The following is a 21,424-nucleotide window of genomic DNA, read 5'->3' on the forward strand; positions in this document are numbered from 1 at the left end:
TTAGAAGTTACACCCGGCTTGTCTGCTGGAGGATGTATATCCACGGTACGGCTTGCTTCCATGACATTTTGGAATAGCGCAGTGGCCGGGACCATGATTTGGGAGTTTCTTCCGGTATCTACAGCCTCAGGGACAAGGACCAGACAGGACCAGGACTGGATGAATGCCAAGCTAGGGAGGGAAACTTTGGGAGGCCTAAGTCCTGAGAGCTGCCTGGTCAGATGCTCAAGTGTTGACCGAATGGATACTGAGGCACAAAGCAGACACCGTGTCAGGTACAGGGTCACGGTACTCTAGGACAGGCCGTAGCGTGGGATTCCTGTCATCAGGAAACTCCTTGCTTGGTTAGGGTACAACAACATGTTCAGAAAACAGCAGCATCTAGAACAGAGCTTTTAATAGGGGGTAGCGCCTTTGCAGGCACTGGGTGGGGTGATCCCAGCTTTTCCTAAGAATACCTTTAAAATACAGGGGCGCCTGGGTGGCTCAGTCGGTTAAGCGTCCGACTTCAGCTCAGGTCACTATCTCCCGGTCCGTGAGTTCGAGCCCCACGTCGGGCTCTGGGCTGATGGCTCGGAGCCTGGAGCCTGTTTCCATATCTGTGTCTCCCTCTCTCTCTGCCCCTCCCCTGTTCATGCTCTGTCTCTCTCTGTCCCAAAAATAAATAAACGTTGAAAAAAAAAAGATTTGAAAAGAGTTTGAGCCCCGCGTCGGGCTCTGGGCTGATGGCTCGGAGCCTGGAGCCTGTTTCCGATTCTGTGTCTCCCTCTCTCTCTGCCCCTCCCCCGTTCATGCTCTGTCTCTCTCTGTCCCAAAAATAAATAAACGTTGAAAAAATTTTATAAAAAAAAATAAAATACATTAAATGGGGTCCAACCCATAGAAGAGCAGCTGTACTTTAAGTGTCCATGGATAAAGCAAGCACCTATGGCAAGAAGTTACTATGGATAATTAGTATATTTAGGTACATTTTTGTCATGTCCCCCACAATAACGCCTACACATAGGAGAAAAATGGTCATACATGTATGTGAGATATTTTAGGAATTATGTGAATCTATAATGCTAACCGATTTGCGGGTCCCTTGAAATAAGTCCATGCTCCCAACTTGCTAGTCCCCTAGCCTAGAAGTGTTTGAACACAGAAAACTTGGTAAACCTGCATGTCACTGACTGGGACCAGCAGGACCTTGTCCGTGGATGGCTTATTTGTTAAGGATTTTCTGTAGAAAATGACCTGCTGAGAAATATTGTTGTGTTCCCGTCCCATCTCTAACTATGCACCCACGGGAAAGGTCTGGTGGCTCTGTCCCTTCCAGAGAATGGCCAGGCCTTTGTGTTCCTTGTGGCTGGTCCTCTTACCGCTGTGGATCAGTGACCCGCCATTGTGTTTCAGCTGACTGTCCTGTTTCCACAGTCATGGCCCATTGAAGAACTTAAACAGCACTATTTGAGAAGGGAAAGAGATGAAACTGTGTGGTTCTTTGTGTCTGAGAAGGGCCCAGCAGTATTCTGTGGCTGTATTTGGGCTTCTGAGAAGAGGGGCAACAGTGGCAAATCTGTGGGGACCCCAGCCTGCGTCTGGGTTGCTTCAGCCCCTCTGAAGTGGGAGAATTCCCAAGAGGTGGCCGCGTGGGTACCTGTTAGGATTGGCCCAACATGCAAACCCCCACCCCATGCAGAAGCATCTGCATTCAGAGGAAGCTCTTGGCCCTGGCAGGGACCAGTAAGCAAGACACCTGACCCTGGTGTGGAGCAGTGGAGCCAGACGGCCTCACTGTGTGGCCTAAGGAGTAATGTTAGGGACCCAGCTAGACAAGGTGAGGGAGCCTGGAGGAGAAGCGATGTTTTTAGGACTGCATAGGCTCTCCTCTGCTCCTGGATGAAGATGATGAGCATGGTAAGGGTCTGTTTCATTGACTCTGAGCATCCTGCCTGTCTTGGTATAGGGGGCTTGAGTTTGTCCTCACTGAATTTGGGAAAACAAAACCACAGATGCCCTGAGTGTTTCGGGTATTTAATCCACACCTATCATAGTAAAAGGTAATAGGGTCTTGATTTAGGGAAAAAAAATATCAAGAAAAAATGGTCTAGATAGCAAAGCCTCATGATAAGAAATCAAAATTTGATTTATAATTTATCCTCATTTTAGAACAAAAAACTCTAATTAGAGAAACGAAACATCTTTTGTCCTAGAAGTAAGTATGTCTAATGTGAATCCCTTCACATGCACCTGTACACCCCCAAGCCAAGCCCTGAAGGTTCAGGAACAGCAGTCTCAGAGCTGGTGGTTCAGTGTGAACAGAGTACTGACCCCAGCATCTCACCTCCTTTCTCCAGTTCCTTCCACAAACAACATGCAGGTCCACGGATTTCAGTTGTGCACATTTCCCAGCGCTGCTTGCCGGCAACCTCCCAAGTCCGCTTTTAAAGGTCACCCAAGTTTGTTCTAAATAGAGTTAACTGTGAACTCTGATTCAGCGCTTTTCTGAGGTCTGCCAAGCCACGCCTCCCCAGGACCTGTCTTCCAAGCCCCGCCCCCTGGACTCCGCCTCCTAAGCCGCGCCTCCCTGCACCAGCCTGTCAAGCCACGCCTTCCCAGGTCCTGTCTCTCAACTTCCTGCCTCCCTGGATCACGCCTCCAAAGCCCCGCCTCTTTAGGCCATGCTTCCCGGGGCCCAGCCTCAGAGCATCTTTTGGCCGCAGCAGATGATATGAGTTGCCGCTGTTTTCTGCTTTGTGGTCCCGTGTGAATCATCATGCCCCTGTTGCTAATGCAGATGGGCCCTAACAACCATCGTCCAGTTGAAAGATTTGCTCTCACTGAGTGACACGTCATTGATGCCACAGAGTTCTTTTACCTTGTAAAGCAAGCAGGAGAGGGTAGGTAGGCTTGGAATCTTCACTGGGACCAAAACAGTTTGTTTCAAGTGTAAGGCGTCATTTTTTCAGTAAGGTGTGGTGACCCAGGTGCATGCAATTGTCACAGCTCATTAACTGTGCACCTATAAGCAACATCTTTTATTGAATGTAAATTATATCTGAATTAAAAAGGAAACTAATAAAAACCAGGATACGACGAGGCCAGAGAAGACGACCAGGGGCTCCTGAGAGTCATTAGGCCTCATGGGAGAAGAGGTGAAAACAGGGAGGAAGTGCAGTGGAAGAATGCATCATCTCAATGAGATAACAAGGAAACCTCAAACAAACCCCAAATGAGGAAGGGTCTATTCATCAGAAGGGAGGCAACATACTCTTAAAAAATGCCTGTGTCATTAAAAGCAAAGAAAAGCTGTAGAAATGATCCAAGTTAAGGAATCTGGGGGCGCCTGACTGGCTCAGTAGGTGGAATGTGTAGACTCTTGAGTTTGGGGTTGTGGGTTGAAGCCCCACATTGGGTGTAGAGTTTACTAAAAACAAAAATAAATAAAGGAAGCTTAAGAGTCATGACGACTAAATGCAGTGCCTGGTTAGACAAGATCCTGCCCTTGGGAGAGAAGGAATGCCATACAGGTCAATATGAGATCAAGTGATAACTTGAGTATAGACAGTATATTAGGTAAAGGTATTGTGAATATAGATTATGGCTCTGATTACTGTAGCAGGTAGGACAATATTCCTATTCTTAGAAAACACATACTGAAGCATTTAGGGGTAAAAGGCCATTTTGTATCTAACCCTGAAATGGCTCAGAGAATAATGTTATGTATGTATGTGTGAAAAAAATATATACACGTATGTACAAAAGAATTTCCTCATTGCTTACCTTGGGGAAAAGAGTGAAAAAAGTACAAGTTTGGGTCTTGTTGACAATGCCGGTTCAAAGTTTGTCAAGTATTTTTCCAACATTGGCACCTCTAAACAAGGAAGATTTTTATCCAACATCTCCTATCAGTAACTCCTGGAAGCCACATCATACCCGTAGCTGATTCATGAAACCTTTCATCCCGGGTCAGGTCACTGTTACCTGGAGAAGAACACAGCCCAGGCAAAGTTTATGCATTGGGACAGGGGCATCTGTTCAGTGATGAGGGGAGGGGAGGGGAGAGGAGGGAGGGGGAGAGAGAGAGAGAGAGAGAGAGAGAGAGAGAGAGAGAGAAGGGAGGGCAGAGGAGGAAGGGGGAGAGAGAGAGCACACAAACCATACATTTTACAAATGAGGTAAGATGTTAACAATAGGTAAATCTGGGTAAAGGATATAGAAAGGTGTTCTTTGTGCAGTTTTTCTTTTTTGCACTTTTTTTTTTTTACAAATTTGAAATTATTTCCAGATAAGTGTGTGTGTGTGTGTGTGTGTGTGTGTGTGTGTGTGTGCGCGCGTGCGCACGCGTGCTTTACCATTGGTGATGAGGGAGCTGGAAAGAGTTCCAAGGCCTTTGCAGCATCAACTGGTGTCCAGAAGGCATTGGCTGCTGGTTCCAGATTCGTGTCAGTATTCCAGGTGATGGTAGTCACCATGGCAATTATATTGCTTTCATAGTCATAAATGGATATGTCTCAAGCAATAAAAGCTAGGTGGCCTATGTTACAAACCTGGGAGAATATATGAGAGAATTTCCTTATTGCTTATTCTGGGAAGAAAAGGAAAAATGTTCAGGTGTTTTGTTGATAAGGCATGCTGGAGGTTGGGCAAGTATTTTTTTTAAACATCTATACCTCTAAACAAGCAGAATATTATCAGGACACGCTCCTTCAATCAGTAACTTCTGAAAGCCATATCATACCTTCAGTTGATTCATGAAAACCTTGACTCCTGGGTCAGGTCACTGTTATTTGGACATAAGCATGACACAGGTACAGTTTATATGTTGGGACATTTACATCTGTTCTGTTTCATACCCAAATTTCCCAGGATGACCCTAGCAGCATTATAGTGGATTTGGGAAAGGAAGGGGTGTCCAGTGACCTCTCAGTGGGCTTCCAAAGACCATAGTGTCTGACCTTGCTCTGAGCTCAGTGGACGCTTTGCCCCCAAAAATGGCCATGACCCCTGCTCACTCCCTGGGGGATCTGCTATGAAAGTGGATGGGACTCTGCCTCCTGCCCACACTGTAGTTGGCCAAGCACACATGACAGTGATTATGACCCTCTTCCCCCCCACACAAAAAGAAAATGTGGGATTCATTTGTTCAAGCACACTTCCCAGGCAGATAGGAAGTTCCCCCTGTACCCCACCTCCTTCTGGGAGGGGTAAAAGGACAGGTTGCACCTGATTGTCAAATCTGCAGTTTGGACTCTGGAATCATGAAGCTGAGTATTTTCTCTCAACCGTTCATCTGATAAAGATGGGACTATTTGGGGAGCTTAGAAATTCAACTGTGTAATGAACGTTGCTGCCTCTTTGTCCGCATGTGTAAAACCAAACTGAGGTGCCACATTCAGGGAACTAAACCCAGGTGGCAAAATAGGTGTGTGTCACAGGCAGGCTTTCATTCTGTGTCCTTCCTGGTCATGCCATGTGAGTTCTTCAAGAAGAGAGTGTTGAGAATAAGAGTCCACTTTATCTGCAGCGGGTCTGGGAGTCCTCTCTGGTCCTGAAGCAAAGCTGAGCCAAAGGGCCCGTGGAAGGGGAGATGAGCATCAGAGATGGAGACGGGAGAGCCAGCTGGAAGGGTTATATGGAAGAGACGGAGTCGCTGCTTGCCGGCTGCATACAGCCCTAGAAGAAGCTAGGGACACCGTACCCCGTAATCTGCCAGTAGACACCCCAGAGGTAGACAAGGACATAGTGGCCCTGTGCCCCTGGACTTTGAGGAGCCAGTGGCATCAGGGCTGCCCTCCAGCTGTTGCAGGGCACGGCCTGACCAGGGCTGGAGTTACAGAATGTTTGGCCCTCCAGCCCCTGTATCCTGCCCCCTACTTATGCCAGTCACCTCAGTCTCACTAATAATCTGTTGATAACTTATTCCACTGCTACAATGTACCTGAGCACTTTATAGGTGTTACCTTATTTATGTTCACCTGTTATCTTTTTTCCTTTAAAATATTTTTCAGCTTTATTAGGATATAATTAACATTGATATAAATAACACTGCGTAGGTTTAATATACATGTGTATTTGTTGAATGGTTACCAAAGTGAGGTTCGCTAACATGTTCATCGTGTCATATAGTTACCGTTTGTGTCTGTGAATTGAGAACTCTCAAGATTTACTCTCTTGGCAACTTTGTATACAATAAATATTGGCCTGTTCTCTTTTTAAAGATAAGGACCCAAAGGCTGACAAAAGGTAGCTTACCAAGGTTGAAAGGTTTTTAAGTAGTGGGTTCAGGATTTGGAACCAGAATAGTCTGGGTCCAAATCTCTTATGCTCTTTTACCACACTGTGCACAAGTACACACACCCACAGACAACACACACACACACACACACACACACACACACACACACAGAGTATATGGGACTTTGCAACCTCTTTTTTAAGAGGGAGCTTGGCACAGCTTGTCATATTTGATCCTAGACAGTCTGCAGTCCCTGCTGCTTACAAAGACATAGTGATGGTTGACCAGAAACCTCTGGACGTCCTATGGCAGCTGGTACTTTATCACCTGGCAGGCATTGTCTCCAATCTGGCTACACATGTTGGCAGGGGCTTTCTGCTGGGACTTGAGAATCGTGGTTTGAGCTGCCAAGGTCAGCAGTTTTGGTAAAAACCAACAGGCCATGTGAGTGGACACTGTCAGTGGGCTGGGCTGGGTCCGGTGCCGGAGAATGGCCAGTCTCTTGACCTCAGGTCGCTTGCCATCTTCTCTTCCCTGTCTTTGCAGCCAACCTTGGTTTGAGACCAAGGGCGATGACTCTTGGGAAGCCACCAGTCTACCAGGGGCCTGTGGATTGCATTGCAACCATCGTGCGGACCGAGGGCCTGGCAGGGATGTACCGGGGTTTTGGCGCCATGCTGCTGAGGGATGTCCCGGGCTATTGCCTCTACTTCATCCCCTATGTGTTCCTGAATGACTGGATCACACCCGAGGCCTGCGCAGGCCCCAGCCTCTGTGCTGTGTGGCTGGCAGGCGGCGTGGCAGGTAAGGGCAGCCGTACTGACCCCTGCGCTTGTGCTGATCCCCTGTGTTGGGAAGGCTGGGGAGCCCATCACGCCCTTCTCTGCCCCAGGGAAGGGCACGGTTCACCTAGCCACTCATCCAGTGAGTATTTGGTAAGCACCTGCTATATGCCAGACCTAGCCAAACAAAGGAAGGGCTGGGAATAGAGAATGGTCTCACTCTTTTCTGCATCTCCTTCCCTCTGGACCTATGAGAACAGCAAGTCCCTATTTGGGATCGTTGAACCTTGGGTCAGAAGATCTATTCTCCCCTTTCATTCTGGGTCAGGTCTCCTTGAGCTCTGAAAAGGAAATCTGTTATCATGGTTCACCTTTTTTCAATGTCGGCACATAGCAAACCTTTCTAACGTGAGCATTTCATTAGCCCTGTAAGGGAGGAATGAGTGTCCCCATTTGTCAGATGAGAAAACCGAGGTTCAGAGAGACTAGGTGACCCACCCAAGGGCACACAGCTAGTGCATGCAGACAGTACAGCAGGGACTCTGTAGTCAGTGAGATCCCAGTTCAAATCCACACTTACTCAGCTTGTGACCATGGACTGGTTTCTTCACCCCCCTTCTCAGAACTCATACAGCATCCCCATTTCCTTTAGGGTAAAAACCAATGTTCCCGCAGTGGTTTTCAGTCCCTGTATGATCCAGCTGTCTCTTGCCCGTCTGCACTCAGCTCCTGCTCTTGCCCCTGTACGTGCTCTGCTTCGGCCACACTGGTCTCCTTGCTACGGCATGACCGTGCCTGGCTCCTCCCCACCACAAGGCCTTTGCACCTGCTGTTCCTGCTGCCTGGATTTAGCCATATGTAGGTCATCAGGGACTGTGACAAGACCCATGTTGGTGAAGGGTGGGAACACCCAATTGAAGAGAGATCGGGAGAGAAGGGGATGGAAGAAACAGGACAGTCCAAGTACACACGACACCTCTGAGGGGCTTGGTGGTGCTGTGAGGGGGACGGGGACGAGAGGTATGCAGCTAGAGCCAGAGCAGGGTGTGGAAGCCAACAGGGGGTTGCTTCTTAAGGCTGAAAACGTGGCATGTGTGATGCTGTGGGGAAAGGTCTGGAAAGAAGAAAATCGTCGTTGCTCCTCCACTTCCTGCTTCTCCTCCCCCTCCTCCTCATTAGCTATGCTCAAAACTCAGCAAACACATAACAAAGCCCGTGTCTTAGCCACCAAACACCAGTGTCCAGCCCGCTGCCCCCGTGTGTCTGCGGCCTGGCCAGAGCTAGCTCCTAGTAAGGGCTTAGTAAGCACTTGCCGATGGAGGACAAACAAGGCCCCATCTGCTCTCATTTCTGGTGAGAGCAGGTATGAGGGGCCTGGTAGGCAGACCTCACTTTGTAATACCCTTGTCCATGGGCTAAGGAGCCAGGGAATATGCCAGGGCAGCACCTGGACAGACTCCAGGAGAATCAGCTTTGCTATTCTGGCAGGAGTCAAGAGGAAGGGGAGGTCCAAAGGGTTCCCAGAGGGTCACGGGCAGGAGGCCATGGGGGTTGGAGGCTGGGATGGGCAGAGGGCCCAGGGCAGGCTAGGACCGCTTTTGGGAGCTCCTGGGCAGCAATTACAAAACCTTGCAAACAGCTGCCTTGGACTTTGGCATCAGTTTGTTTTTCTCTTCCTGTCCAAAAATGTGCCAATTTCTGTGTTTATACAGTAACCTGGCATTGTTTTCCTAGAGTCCTTTCAAGTCACAAAGGTGCTCAAACTGGGGCACCTGAGCTTCTCCACCAATGATGAGCCAGGCTTGTGTGGTCCCAAGGCCTCTATGTCACACCTCTGGAAAAGTCACAAGATTTCTAAAGACCTGCCCCTGCTCTTTTCCATCTCTGGGCTGGTCCCTCCCTGGCAAGCAGCCTACCTGCAAGTGTTTGTTTAGCTTCTCTGTATGCAGAGTCGCTTCTGTCTCTGGGGAGCTGCAAGCCTTCAGCCTCAGGCGTCGCTCTGGGCTCTCACCCTTGGTGTCCTGGAAGGGCGCTGCAGAGTATTGGTGGGGCCTGTTCCCACCTGTTCCACCTGTTCCACCATTGTGGGGCACCATTGTGGGGCACCATTGTGGGGCCTGTTTTACTGCTTCTCCAGTAAAAGCTGCTAATAAAGGCATCCACTTAGGAAGCTCTGGCTGTGGGCCTGGCATTGTGCTAGACGTTCACGTGCGTCCGTTTATTTGTCCTCACAGTAACCCCATGAAGATGGGTGCTGGTGCCCCACTTTACAGATGGCAGACCCAAGGCCTGGAGGAAGAGACTTCTGTAAAGTCCCACACACAGCAAGGGATGAGTGAGGTTCAGAGAAACCTTTGCAGCTCTTGACTGAACTCTTTCCACTTCCCCTAGCAGCTTGTTAAGCCTGTTAGTGGTGGAAATGGTCAGGGAGCCACGTCCCCTCCAGATCCCAACCAGCCAGCCCCTGACACTTGTTTGTCTCTCTCTTTACAGGAGCAATTTCTTGGGGGACAGCGACTCCTATGGATGTCGTGAAAAGTCGACTCCAAGCTGATGGGGTTTATTTAAACAAATACAAAGGTGTCCTGGATTGTATCTCCCAGAGTTACCAGAAGGAAGGTCTTAAAGTAAGCCCCACAGTAGTCATATGGGGTCAGTGTCAGTCCCTGGAAGGTGGGCCAGACGTTTGGGGGGTATATGAGGTTACAGAGAGGGGAATCAGGAAACTAAAGTGCTCACAGTTACCATATCAAGCACGACTTGAGATTCTTGTCTCATTTAGTCCTTGCCCCAGGCTGGTGGAGGAGACAGAGGTTCAGAGAGGACTAGTAACCTACCTGAGGTCACACAGCTGGTGCATGGCAGAGCCAGGGCCTAGACCCACATCTGTGTGTCACCAAAGCTTCTCTTTCATAGGGATAGGCTGAGAGCTGCTTCCTCACTCGCTGCTCTGTGCCTCACTCTCCTGCAAGCTGGGGGCCCCAGAGCTACCTGAGTCATCACATCTCCCAGTGTCTGGTCACTTGGTCTGTCTTCTCTCTCATCCCACTTGAGTCCTTACACCATCACCTCTGGTTTCAACTATGAGGCAGACTCCAACATGGCCTTCTCTTTCCTCTTCCCTGCACCCAAAGGGCTCATTTAAATCCATGCCCCTTCCAGTCAGCAGACTCGAGTTTAAAGGCAGCCTGGCAGCCTGAGCTGGGGGGAACATCCAGGCAAGTTGCTTCACTGCTCAGCCTCTGTTTTTCCAAGGATAATCATCCCTACCGTGAACAAGGGGGATATTTGTCAGTGAAATACAAAAAGTGCCTAGCTTCGTGCATAACACAGTATATTTAAAAAGAGCTACTTGTCATTGGCTTTAGTATTAGTAGTTTAATTAGTGCAAATGTCACTATTGAGCATTGGGTCTTTGCTTATATGTGTCGCATCCCCAAATATATGCATACGTATATATGTATATATGTATGTGTATGTATGTGGATGGATAGATAATTTTTTTTTTGCTTCAATGGAGTGCTGGAACTTCTCTGGAAACCTGGACTTCCACAAAGCCTCTTTTGTCTGCACATACATCTACATGTACATGTATATGTATGCATACACAGACACACACACACACATATATACACACATATACTCACATATATACACATATATGTATATATATATGTGTATATATGTATATGTGTATGTATATATACGTGTATGTGTATATATATATGTATATTTGGCTTCAGTGGAGTGCTGGAACTTCTCTGGAAACCTGGACTTCCACAAAGGCTCTCGTCAGTAGGTGACTAACCAAGGCAGTGTTCTCCAGGTGCTCCCAGACAGCAACTGAGGGGGCTGGAGCCAGGTCATACATAGGCTGCTGCAGGTTCCACTGGCAGTACTGAGGTCTGTCTGCCTAGTACCTGATACACAGAGGGACAGGACTCTGGGGTACTTGACATGTGATCCTGGATCCCATGACTCCCTCAGAGGCACCTGTCTTTGTGGATGGATGTCCAGTTTTTGTTGTTGAGGTGGGATCAACACAGGGACGTCTTGTACTGCCATGATACTGACATTACTCTATGTATTTACTTTTATTGAGGTTTTTATATCTTCATACAGCTTCAAGTTACTCTCTAGTGCCATTTCATTTCACTCTCCAGGACACCTTTGAACATTTCTTGCAGGGTAGGTCTTGTGATAATGAACTCCTTCAGCTTTTGTTTATCTGAGAATGTCATAATTTCTCCCTCAGTCTTGAAGGATAGTTTTGCTGGATATAGGATTCTTGATTGACTGTTTTTTCTTCTTTTCACACTGGATATGTTGACCTACTGCCTTCTTGTCTTTCAAGTTTCTAATTAATAATCTGCTGGTAAACTTATTGAGGATTCTTTGTATGTAATGAGTTCCTTCTATCTTCCTGTTTTTAAAAGTTTGATTATAAAGTGTCTTGGCTTGGATCTCCTTAAGTTTATTTTGCTTGGAGTTGGTTAAGCTTCTTTGATGTTTATATTCATGTCTTTCATCAAATTTAAGAAGTTTTTAGGAAGTAATTTAGGAAGTTTTTGGCCTTTATTAAGCAAGTTTTTAGCCTTTATTACTCCAAGTATTCTCTGCCCCTGTCTCCTTTTGCTTTCTGGGATGTCCACAATGCATGTATTGGTTTGTTTGATAGTTTCCCACAGATCCCTTAGGCTGTTTTCACTGTTCTTCAATCTTGTTTCTATTTCTCAAACTCAATAATTTCCGTTGTCTTATTTTTAAGTTTGCTGATTCTTTTTTCTGCCTGCTCAAATATACCTTTGAATCCTTATTGTGAATTTTTCATTCCAGTTATTGTATTTTCAACTGCAGAATTTTTGTGGTTTTTTTTCTGGGTTTCCTATTTCATATTGATGTTTTTGTTTTTGTTCATATATTATTTTCTAGGTTCTCTCCACATTTTCGTGTAGTCTTCAAGCATCTTTAAGACCCTTGCTCTAAAGTCTTTGTCATGTAAATCTGCTGTCAGGTCTTTTTCAGGGACAGTGTCTCTTGACTTATTTTTTTCTTCTTCTTTAAATGGACCATACTTTCCTGTTTCCTTTGAGGCCTTGTTATTTTTTATTGGAAACCTGACATTTGAATCTAATAATGGGTTAACTCTGGAAATCAGATTTGGTGTCTTTTGTTATTATTTTTGTTGATTGTTACATTTTTGTAATTGTTTTAGGCGGTCTCTATGCCAAAGATCAGCCTGAAATGTAAACTCGAGGTCTTCTCAGGTCTTTTCTGAGCCTTTCTCTGGGTATGCACGGTTACTTTCTAATTTTCCCCATACATGCAGTTCCTTTTTAATGTCATAGTCTTTAATGTCTATCTCCCAAAGAGGAAAAAGAGAAAAACGAAGGGGGAAAGGGTCATCAGCCAGAGGAGGAAGGGTTTGCATCAGTGAAACAATAATGACTACCTCCCTGTTTACACCTCTGTGCTCAGAAACAGCAGTCAGTGATCAAAACATAGATCTCTAATATTTGGAGAACAGGGTCCTTATTGCCCACTCTGGCTCCCACAAGCTATGTGTGCAGGTTGCTCCTCCAGCATACATCCAGCTGCCTGCCACAGGCCTGGGGGTGAGGGAGGGGTAGCTGCTACCTTTCTGAGAGCTAAAATTGGCCGCACTTAACCATATTTACTGTGCAAACCTTCTCCTGGAAGTTGTAAGGATTCGCCAAACTGTAGAATTTCAGAAAAGTTACATCAGATTCCATCAGTGCAAATTTTATCTAGGTAAGGAAACAGTTGGCTGGCATTTCCTATTCTGCCACCTTCCTAGAATCCTCACCTCACTTGTCTTTTGTATTATTTTAGTAGAAGCACAGTTTGTGATTCAGTCAACTACAGAGGGACACATAAGAGACATTCGCATAGGATGCTTCTTTATTTGAGATACTTTGTCTGGTATTAATTATTAATGTTTCAAAAAATTCAAGTTAATGTATCAAAACATTAATGTTATAATTCTATAAAGTCTATAGAGGCTAAATATATTGCTGATATTATTTCCTCCAAAAATTACTGTGCTCTGTTAAAAACAAAGTCTGGGAAGGCAACTGAGGTCAGATTATAGATTTCTTAATCTCCGTAGCATTTGGTTCAGTTTATATTCAGAGACAGGTTTTAAACAGAGGCAGCCGTATTTAGCTTGATTAACCACTCATTGACTGAAATTAATTTTTTTAATTTTTATTAGTTCATTTTAAAAATGAATAATATATGAACATAGGAAACTTCAAAAGGTAAAAGATGATATACTGTCTAAATGTCCCTCCTTGGTCTTCAGTCTTCTCTCAAAGATAATCACTGTTACGAGTTTCTTACAATATATTCCCAAAATAGTCACAGCCAGTGTGAGAATATATGTGGATAGGTATATTTATATATGTTTGTATTATGTGTTTGCATATACACAGAAACCGTAACATGAAGAAAACATCCCACGCAGTCCTGGACAGTTGGGTTGTCTCACAATCAGATTTCTGGCAGCAAGAGGAATGACTTTTCCTGGGGCCTAAGGGGTGTCCCCAGTGACAGATGGCTGTAGCACTGGCTCTATGGGCCACCCACTCCCAAATAGTTTTTACTGCCACTCACTGAGGCATGGTAAGCCAGCCTGTTCCCATTTTACCATGGAAGAAGAACTCAGTGAAAATAAAGAATTAGAATGGAGTAAAATAATGATGACGGTACCCATATCTGGTAGTTCTTTGTAACTCACTTAATGATTACCAGTAAAGCATTCCCTTTTTGATAGAGGGAATTAGAAGTCTAGGACTTAGGGGGCATTCCCAAATCAAAAAAGAAAGCTCTGGAAGTAGACTTTTGGGTCTACTCTGCCTGCTGTGATGATCGTCATGGGCCACATGGGCCGTTGCTCACACTTGGAGAGCTACCATCTGAAATAAGGAGGCCAGAGGAGTGACTTGGCATCTTTGAGCTGCACAGAGAGAGCTGTTGTTGAGGGGGTTTGTGATAGTGGATTGAGAGAGGTGGAGGAGGAATATTTAGGCAGTCTCTATGCCTCCCTAAGGAGAGGTGGAGAGGAATATTTGTAGGAAGAGAAGTTTCCTGAGGCACCAGAGTTGATTGCCCTTTGGTTCTGCCATCCGGGGACTGGAACCCTCCCTCCACTCTAGGAATCCCTCACTACTGCTACCACCACCAGCCCTCTTTCAGCTTGGAACTGTTTCCTTTTCACAACAAGGAATTTGTTCATTCTTTTGTGTGTCCATCCATCCATTCATCCATCCACTGATTCATTTAGTGAGACTTATAACAGACCCTCTGGGCCAAGAAAAGCATTTGACGCTGGGAGTTCCAAGGTGTAGATGCTGAGGGTTCCAAGGTATGGATGCTGAGCGTTCTTAGGTGTAGATTCTGGGGGTTCCAAGGTGTAGATTGGGGCTCCAAGGTGTGGATGCTGAGGGTTCCAAGGTATAGATGCTGGGGGTTCTGAAGTGTAGATGCTGGAGTATAGATGATAAGTTCTGAGGCAAACCACACCGTAGCCCTGCTGTCACTGCCCTGACTGGGATTATTAATGGGGGTACAGACAAATTATGGGTGGTTAGGGACAGTGTGAGAAGTGTTGTGACAGCAGAGATGCTGAGTGCACAGAAGACAACGGGCCACAGTCCAGCTTGGGGTGCCCATGGGAAGACTGCTAGAGGTATAGCCAGGTTTGGGGAACATTCCAGCAGAGGGAGCAGAAGATACCCAGTGGTGGGAAAGAGCTGGCTCCTTAGAGGAATGACAGGCTGTTAACCTACCCAGAATGTCAGGTATAAGAGGCAGCCCAGGTAAAGTGCAAGGCCAGAGCAAAGGGGTCTTGTCAGGCCAGAAAAGGGTGTAGACTTGACACTGGGCAGTGTGGAACTATTGAGGCTTCATGAGGACTCAGTCTGGTGGTTTTGTATTCAGAAAGCTTGGGATAAAAGCCACCAGGTGTGTGCTTTGCCATCTTCGGGCCTTACAGCAGAGCAAACCATGGCTGCTGGAGGGAGGTCATGTCCATATGTCTGAAGAGTCCCATGGTTCCTTCAGGGCCCAGCACTGTGGGAGAGGAGATCCACATTCCAAGCTGGGCCCTGCCTGGCTCAGCCTCACAGAACAGAGTCAAGCCCAGGCCCACAGGGGAGTGTCTGTTGCACCCAGCATGGAATTTTCCTCTCGGAGCTCGAGCCAGTTCCTTGCTGTTATTCAGTCACTGCAGGTGAGCTTGGGGAATTCCAGAAAGGTTAGACGTCAAAGAGCAGCCCTGATGTTAAAGGGTCCTCCTTGCCTTATGCCTGCATCACTCCAGGGTTTGGCTGAGCCACTTGCTTACCTGTGGGGGTCCTTGTCCATCACCTCCCTTCTCTGTGAGGGTCAAAGCTTCCCCCAAGTTCACAGAAGCCATTCTCTCCCCTTCACAACCAAGCTACATCTTGCAGGCTGCCATGGAAGGCCAAGGTGCAGGTGCCTCTCCTGCAGAAAGACATCCTGACATCCTGACCAATGACAGAGGCCTGTAGCTACCCTGAAACCACAGTGCCTGACAGCTGAGAAAACTGGGGAAATATAAAAGGGCTGGATTTCTCCTTCCATAAAATTACAGTACCAGTTCTATTTATTACACTTGGTAAATATACAGGGGTCAGATAACAGGTTTATATCATAGGCTTGACAGTTCTTGGGTCCTTTACGTTTGAGTAGGGCTTCCTTTAGATGTGTTGTTTATGGAAGACATTTAAGGACCACTCCTCCCCACCGCACCCCTCACCAAATCCCTTAGCTGTTCTCATCACATTCTAGATTATATTGTAATTATTCCCAAATGGGGCCTATCTCCCCGCCCCCAGGAGGTTTAAACTGGGCAAGAGCTGGAACTACATCACACTGGTCAGATCTACTCAATGGGAAGATTCAGGGAGGAAGTGAAGTATCTTATCATATGCCCTAGGGATGGAATACAAATACCCTGTTCTTGTATAAAAGGCTGAGTTAAGCAGCTCATCAGTACAGGCCAGGCCAGGACTCCTCCGCACTTGTACTAATGATCTAAGGTTGAGTGCCACCCTGTGTAAAGATGGCTACTGATAATGATGATGATGATGATGATGATGATGATGGAGATAGTCAACAGGTCCATGGCAGGTACTGTACAAGCGCTTTAAGAGCTTCTTCTCGTTTATTCCCTCAACAGCCATATCAAGTCAATAGTATTACCCCCATTTTATAGCTGGGAAGTTGAGTTCTAGAGACTTTGCTACTTGCCCAAGCAAGAGCTATTAAATGGCAAAGCTCTGTCTCGACTTCATGCCTAGTGTCTGAAAAGCATGGCCTGAGTTCTTCCCCACTCTGCCTCTTGGGGGACATCCTGTCAAAATGGTTGGTCCTGACTGGGTGCTTTGTCTACCATTGCAGAGTGAGAGTGAGTGGAGTGCAGAGCTCGGATTTCCAGGTTCCAGAGAATTGTGTGTGTGTGTGTGTGTGTGTGTGTGTGTGTGTGCGCGTACATATGTGGGGGTACATACATGAGAAATAGCAGCAATTAAACAAGTGTATGTGGGTGTTCATGGTCAGCAGCTTGCCCACAGTATTTAGTTGTGTGTGTACCAGGCCTGGGAGGAGAAACCCCATCACAGGTGACATGGGTTGAGACAGGAGCATGACTAGGGGGCATCCGGGGTGGTTTTGGCTTGTAAGGGCCCTCTGGGCTCTGTGGGGTCCAGCCTGGGACAAGTGGGCAGCATCCCCAGCCTCTCTCTGCACCTGCAGAGGGTCCAGGTCAGTCCCCTGTGATAATGTTACGTTCTGCCAAAGGTGTTTTTCAGAGGCATCACTGTGAACGCTGTGCGCGGCTTCCCCATGAGTGCTGCCATGTTCCTCGGGTATGAGTTCTCGCTGCAGGCAATCCGCGGGGACCACGCCGTGACTAGCCCCTGAGCGCCAGGTCAGTGTGCTTCCTTCCCAGCCCGTTGTACCTCCTGGGAGCTTGACACTGTCTTCTTTGCCATGAACACGTTGTGACTTTCTGAAACATCCCTGCCATTTGTTTCCTCTCTGATCCGTGTGAGTTCTGGGGCTACAGTGGCCAACCTTCTTGTCATCAAAAAGCCCTTCTGAAATGCTCGCCTGTGACTGGTGGTGAGCTGGGTGCTCGCGAACTGAGATGGGCACAGAATTTCCCTGTTTATAGTAAGCTCGCCCATCTGTTTTCCCATCCAGCAGCTTCAACAACCCTTGAAGGGAAGTGTGTTTCACTTTATTATACAAATTCAGTGGCCCAGGCCCAGAAGTGAGGCCTTAAGTTAGAGTGTCCACCCCCTGCCACAGGGCACCATCTCTCCATCTTCCTACTGGACTCAGATCGTGAGTCTGAGAGCCAGCGACGGGCTCCCACAGCCCTGGAGGACAGCCTCTGTCTTTGTTCCCTGCCTCCCCCCTCTTTCTTTCTCCTGCTCTCATTGCAGAAAGATCACTACAGCCCAAGGGATCTAAAAAAAAGAAACCTGACCAAGTGGCTCCCTCTTGGTCACATGCCCTCTGTGGCTCCCCATTGCCCTTTAGGTAAAGCGTTAGCCCTTAACCCGTCATCACCAGCACCCTAAAATAATTTTCTCACTCTTGCCTCTGGATCTTTGCACATGCTGTCCCTGCCTGACCCCCTTTTGTCACACCCTTCCTCTTGTCCTTGGCTTTACCAACTCCTCTCTGTCATCTGGGCTTTGGTCAAGATATCTCTTCCTCCAGGAAGCCTGCCCCGATGCCTCCCCTAAGATGAGTTGTGCCTGCTGTAGGCGCTCCCTAACAGCCCCTTCTCAGCCCCTACCACATCCCCTTGCATCATACCTGCTGATGACTCTCCTCACTCCTCAGCCAGTGTGCAGTCCTGGGAGAGCTGCCACCGTGTCTCCGCCTCTGTGTCACTGGTGCCTCACGCGGAGCCCGACACCCAGATGGCCCCTCAGAAACATCACTGAGAAGATGGGCAATCAAGTGCCAGCGTCCCCTCAGCTCCTCCCCTTCTTTTCCTCCCTGTGTCTCCTTCTCTGGCTCCACACTGGTGTCCTGCAGAGCTGAGAAGACAAGGTGGAACGAGTCACTGAATTTTCTAGTCAACAAGAAACCATTTTGCTTCAGCCTTGGCGACTACAAATTCTCTCAAGAAGGATGGCTTTTGTCAGAAAGGTCTCACAGTCCTCTCTGCTGCCTTCCCTGGGCCAGCAGAGGCCTGCTAGCATTCGTGGACGGGCCCAGACCCTAGACCCAGGGGAAGGGTGTGATGGATCAGGCCGATGAGACTGAGCCCAGGACAAGGCTTAGAATGCCGGCTTCATCAGATGATTTAGCTTTTCACTAAAGCACCCACATTCACAGCTCTCCCAGCTTTTGGCTCTCTCTTACAAAAGGAAAAGAGTAGTAACACATTTTGCATAATTAAACGTCTTGAGTGGGTTTTGTCCAGGGCGAGGAAGAAGAACGGCCTGGTACTTAAAGCTTTGCTCAGATATCAGCTGCTCTCCGCCTTGAACAGGTGAAAATAGCTTTCAAAAAAAAAATCCTATCATAAAATCCGTGCCTCTTTATTGCAGAAAAAAATAGAAAATACAAACAGAACACAAGAAAATAACCTATTTTCTGCAGTATTTTGTAACTCATCCTTCCCATTTAATAGTTCAAGACCATTTTTTCCATGTCATTAAATATTCAGCAGCAAGGTGGTTTTTGTGCCAAGACCTGGCAGATCCCAGAGTGGCTGGACGCTTGCCCGAGCTGTCACACCCGGCAACTTGTGACCGCCCTGGTGGTTGGCTACTTCTGGAGGAAGGAAGAAGTTTCTAGCAAGCCAAATTCTGATCATCCTGGATTTAACCTTTCAGAGCAGCGACCACCCCAGCTGGAAACCGCCCTTTCCGGAAGTACTCTCACGGTACAAGAGGCACAGATGTGTGTCAGCCTTGCCTCTGCTGGAGTGAGACAGGAGGCTGTGGCCCCCCGGGTGGAAGAAGGGGTTTCCCAACGACTTTTCTGGAGCCTCATCTTGAACAAGCCTTCAGTTTGTTTCAACTTCCTGCTCTAACCTAACAGCCCCAAGGTCCTTTATCAAGCCCTGGATTTGAATTTGCCGAGTAGCTCTGAGGTCATGGGCAGGTCCTCTAGGCAGCAGCAGTAGCATCTACTCTTTGAAGACTTGGAAACCACTGCCTCCCTTGTGGTCTAGATGGGGGGCAGAGTGAGAGGTGGTGTATGTTAGAGAACCTCAGAGCCCTACGGTCCCTAATCGGTGGCAGGAGGGTGCCCATCTTGAGTCCCTGGGTGCAGGTGGTAGGATGGCATGGAATGGTTTCCATTGTCTAGACTCCACCGGAGCAGCGTCCAAACCACAGTACCTACGGCCCCCTTCCAACAAGCAGGGGCAGGGTCAGAGCTCTCCCTCAGCCCCCACCAACTCCCGTGGAGGAGGAACACTTCACTTTCATTTATCCTCTCCCCCAGTTCACACACACACGAGTGAACCAAGGACCATGGCAAATCCAGTAAGTGGGGCGTGAGGTCATTGGGATGCGGCTAGTTTGACCTGTTCTCAGGGAGTACCAGACTCAGACAACATGAGAAAGATGACCCTGGGTGGTAGAAGTGGGGTCCCAACCCTGGTCAGAAAGTCAGCTCTTAGGTTTGTTGGAAGCCCATGAGTCCAGCTGGGCCATCCCCACCGTCCCACCAGGATCTCCTATCCCAGAAGCTTCCTGGAACAATGCTGGTCTGCCTCCTGACTTGACATTCTTGCTCCACACCTCATGGATCTACCTTTAAATCCTGGAAAGTCCATTTCCCAGGAAATAAGATACATTCTTCCTATAATACCTTTTTTTGAGCATTTATAGATGACCTCAGACAAGCTCCTAGCCCTTCACATCTGCCCTCATGGTGATGCCCTGCCAACTCTTGCTTCATATACACAGTTTTCCCAATGGATTGTTGACCCTTAGATCCTGCTTGATAACTTGGGTTTGATGAAAGCCTTATTTTTCATTCTGTTCCCCTAGGGCCAGCGTCACCTGGCCAGAGCTGGTGTCATCTGACCAGAGCCTCTTTTTGCTACAAGTTGGTGCTGGAGGCATGGCATCTCTAGACTCCTCAGTAGTGAACTTAAGAGAAAGAAGGCCTCTCTTCCACCCGTGCTGTGGGTCAGGTGGGCCCTCAGCCATCGGCGCCGACCTCAGAATCCCTTCTTTCCTGAGGACTCTGCTCCTCACCTCCCAGCTGCGGCCACTCACCTGCTGCCTGGGAAGGAACTGTTGGACCATTGGACCCACTGATGGACCACCAGCTCTTTCAGATCTCCACTGGCCCCAATACAAAGCAGGATAAGATCGGCCCTGTCCCCATGCCTGCTGTTAACACTCACTGGGAGCTCATGGAGGAGCTCAACTGTCTGCATGTTTCCAAATAAAAACACTGAAGACCTCTTCAGGTCATTACCGAATCAGATGCTTCTGCCTGGCTTCCACAGGATACTGGCCACTCTCGTTCTTCCCTCTGTTTAGATCTCTATAGATGGTGCTGGCCCAAAGAACCCGCTCCACACAGGTGAGAGGAGAAACCAAGGATGGCCGTCATGCTTCTTTATGCCCTGCTGCCTCCGGTGGGCAAGGAGGGCACCTGACTCCGGTGGCACGTGCTGACGGGGCCCCTCAGAGTCGTGTTAGTGAGCGTGCTGGGATGGGCGTTCTCTGGGCCTTATTTCCACACGGAGAACAAAACAAAACAAAGTACTTTGTCCACAGCCTGGTTTCCAGAATGGTTTCATTATTCTAAATGTTCTCTCTCACTAGAACCATGTAGGAAGTCCATTGCTCTTTTGCTGTCCTGTGGCCTGTGTCCATGACGCCTCTCTCACTTTTGTGCCTACGACAGGCATCCCTAATCAGTCGTAGAGGCTTTTCCTGATGAGCCGAATGCTACTTCAGAATCCTCAGCTTAGGACCCTGGGCAGCCATCACCAGTCAGTCAGAACTGGCGCACAGATTAATCTATTTGCCATTCTTAGCTTACATCCCAGTGGGGAAAACATCCTTAGATTATTTTGCTTTCCCCTTTGAAAGTGTCTTCCTTGATTTCTCTCTCCCCGCCCCCCCCAACCACTGCTATACAAAAAAAAAAAAAAAAAAAAAAAAAAAAAAAAAAAAAAAGTCCCCCAATGGTTCTCTTGGCTGATAAACTCCAGAATCACCACTTGGTGGCAGCAGAGGTCAAGAAAAGCCTCCACAGATGTCAGCTTCTGGTAGCTTGTGACCATGGTCCTCAGTGGTGAGAGCATCTGAACTCCATGACACTTCTCTTCTGGTTTTCTGGATCTCACCATCTCCCTTGTTGTGGTCCTTCTTCTTCTCTG

The 21,424-nt window shown here is 47.7% G+C and overlaps 1 protein-coding gene across 8 annotated transcripts in view; it reads left to right on the top strand.

Annotated features, from left to right (window-relative positions):
* SLC25A48 (solute carrier family 25 member 48) overlaps positions 1–20,515 on the top strand; it is a 43,146-nt gene extending 22,631 nt beyond the window's left edge. For 2 of the 8 annotated variants that reach the window (XR_006599140.1, XR_006599147.1), the window contains exons 5-9: positions 6,767–7,024; positions 9,496–9,629; positions 15,088–15,256; positions 16,849–16,978; positions 20,076–20,515. Coding sequence is in view for 3 of the 8 variants with exons in the window: in XM_045059185.1 (XP_044915120.1) it covers positions 6,767–7,024; positions 9,496–9,629; positions 16,849–16,971 (515 nt within the window). In the remaining 5 variants the exon portion in view is untranslated. Of the gene's footprint in view, positions 1–6,766; positions 7,025–9,495; positions 9,630–15,087; positions 15,257–16,848; positions 16,979–17,904 lie in introns of all 8 variants that reach the window. The other 6 variants (XR_006599141.1, XR_006599142.1, XM_045059185.1 and 3 more) reach the window with 6 other exon arrangements.
* Positions 20,516–21,424: the final 909 nt, after the last annotated feature.

The sequence above is a fragment of the Felis catus genome, chromosome A1 (genome assembly GCF_018350175.1).
Source record: "Felis catus isolate Fca126 chromosome A1, F.catus_Fca126_mat1.0, whole genome shotgun sequence".
NCBI lineage: Eukaryota > Metazoa > Chordata > Mammalia > Carnivora > Felidae > Felis > Felis catus.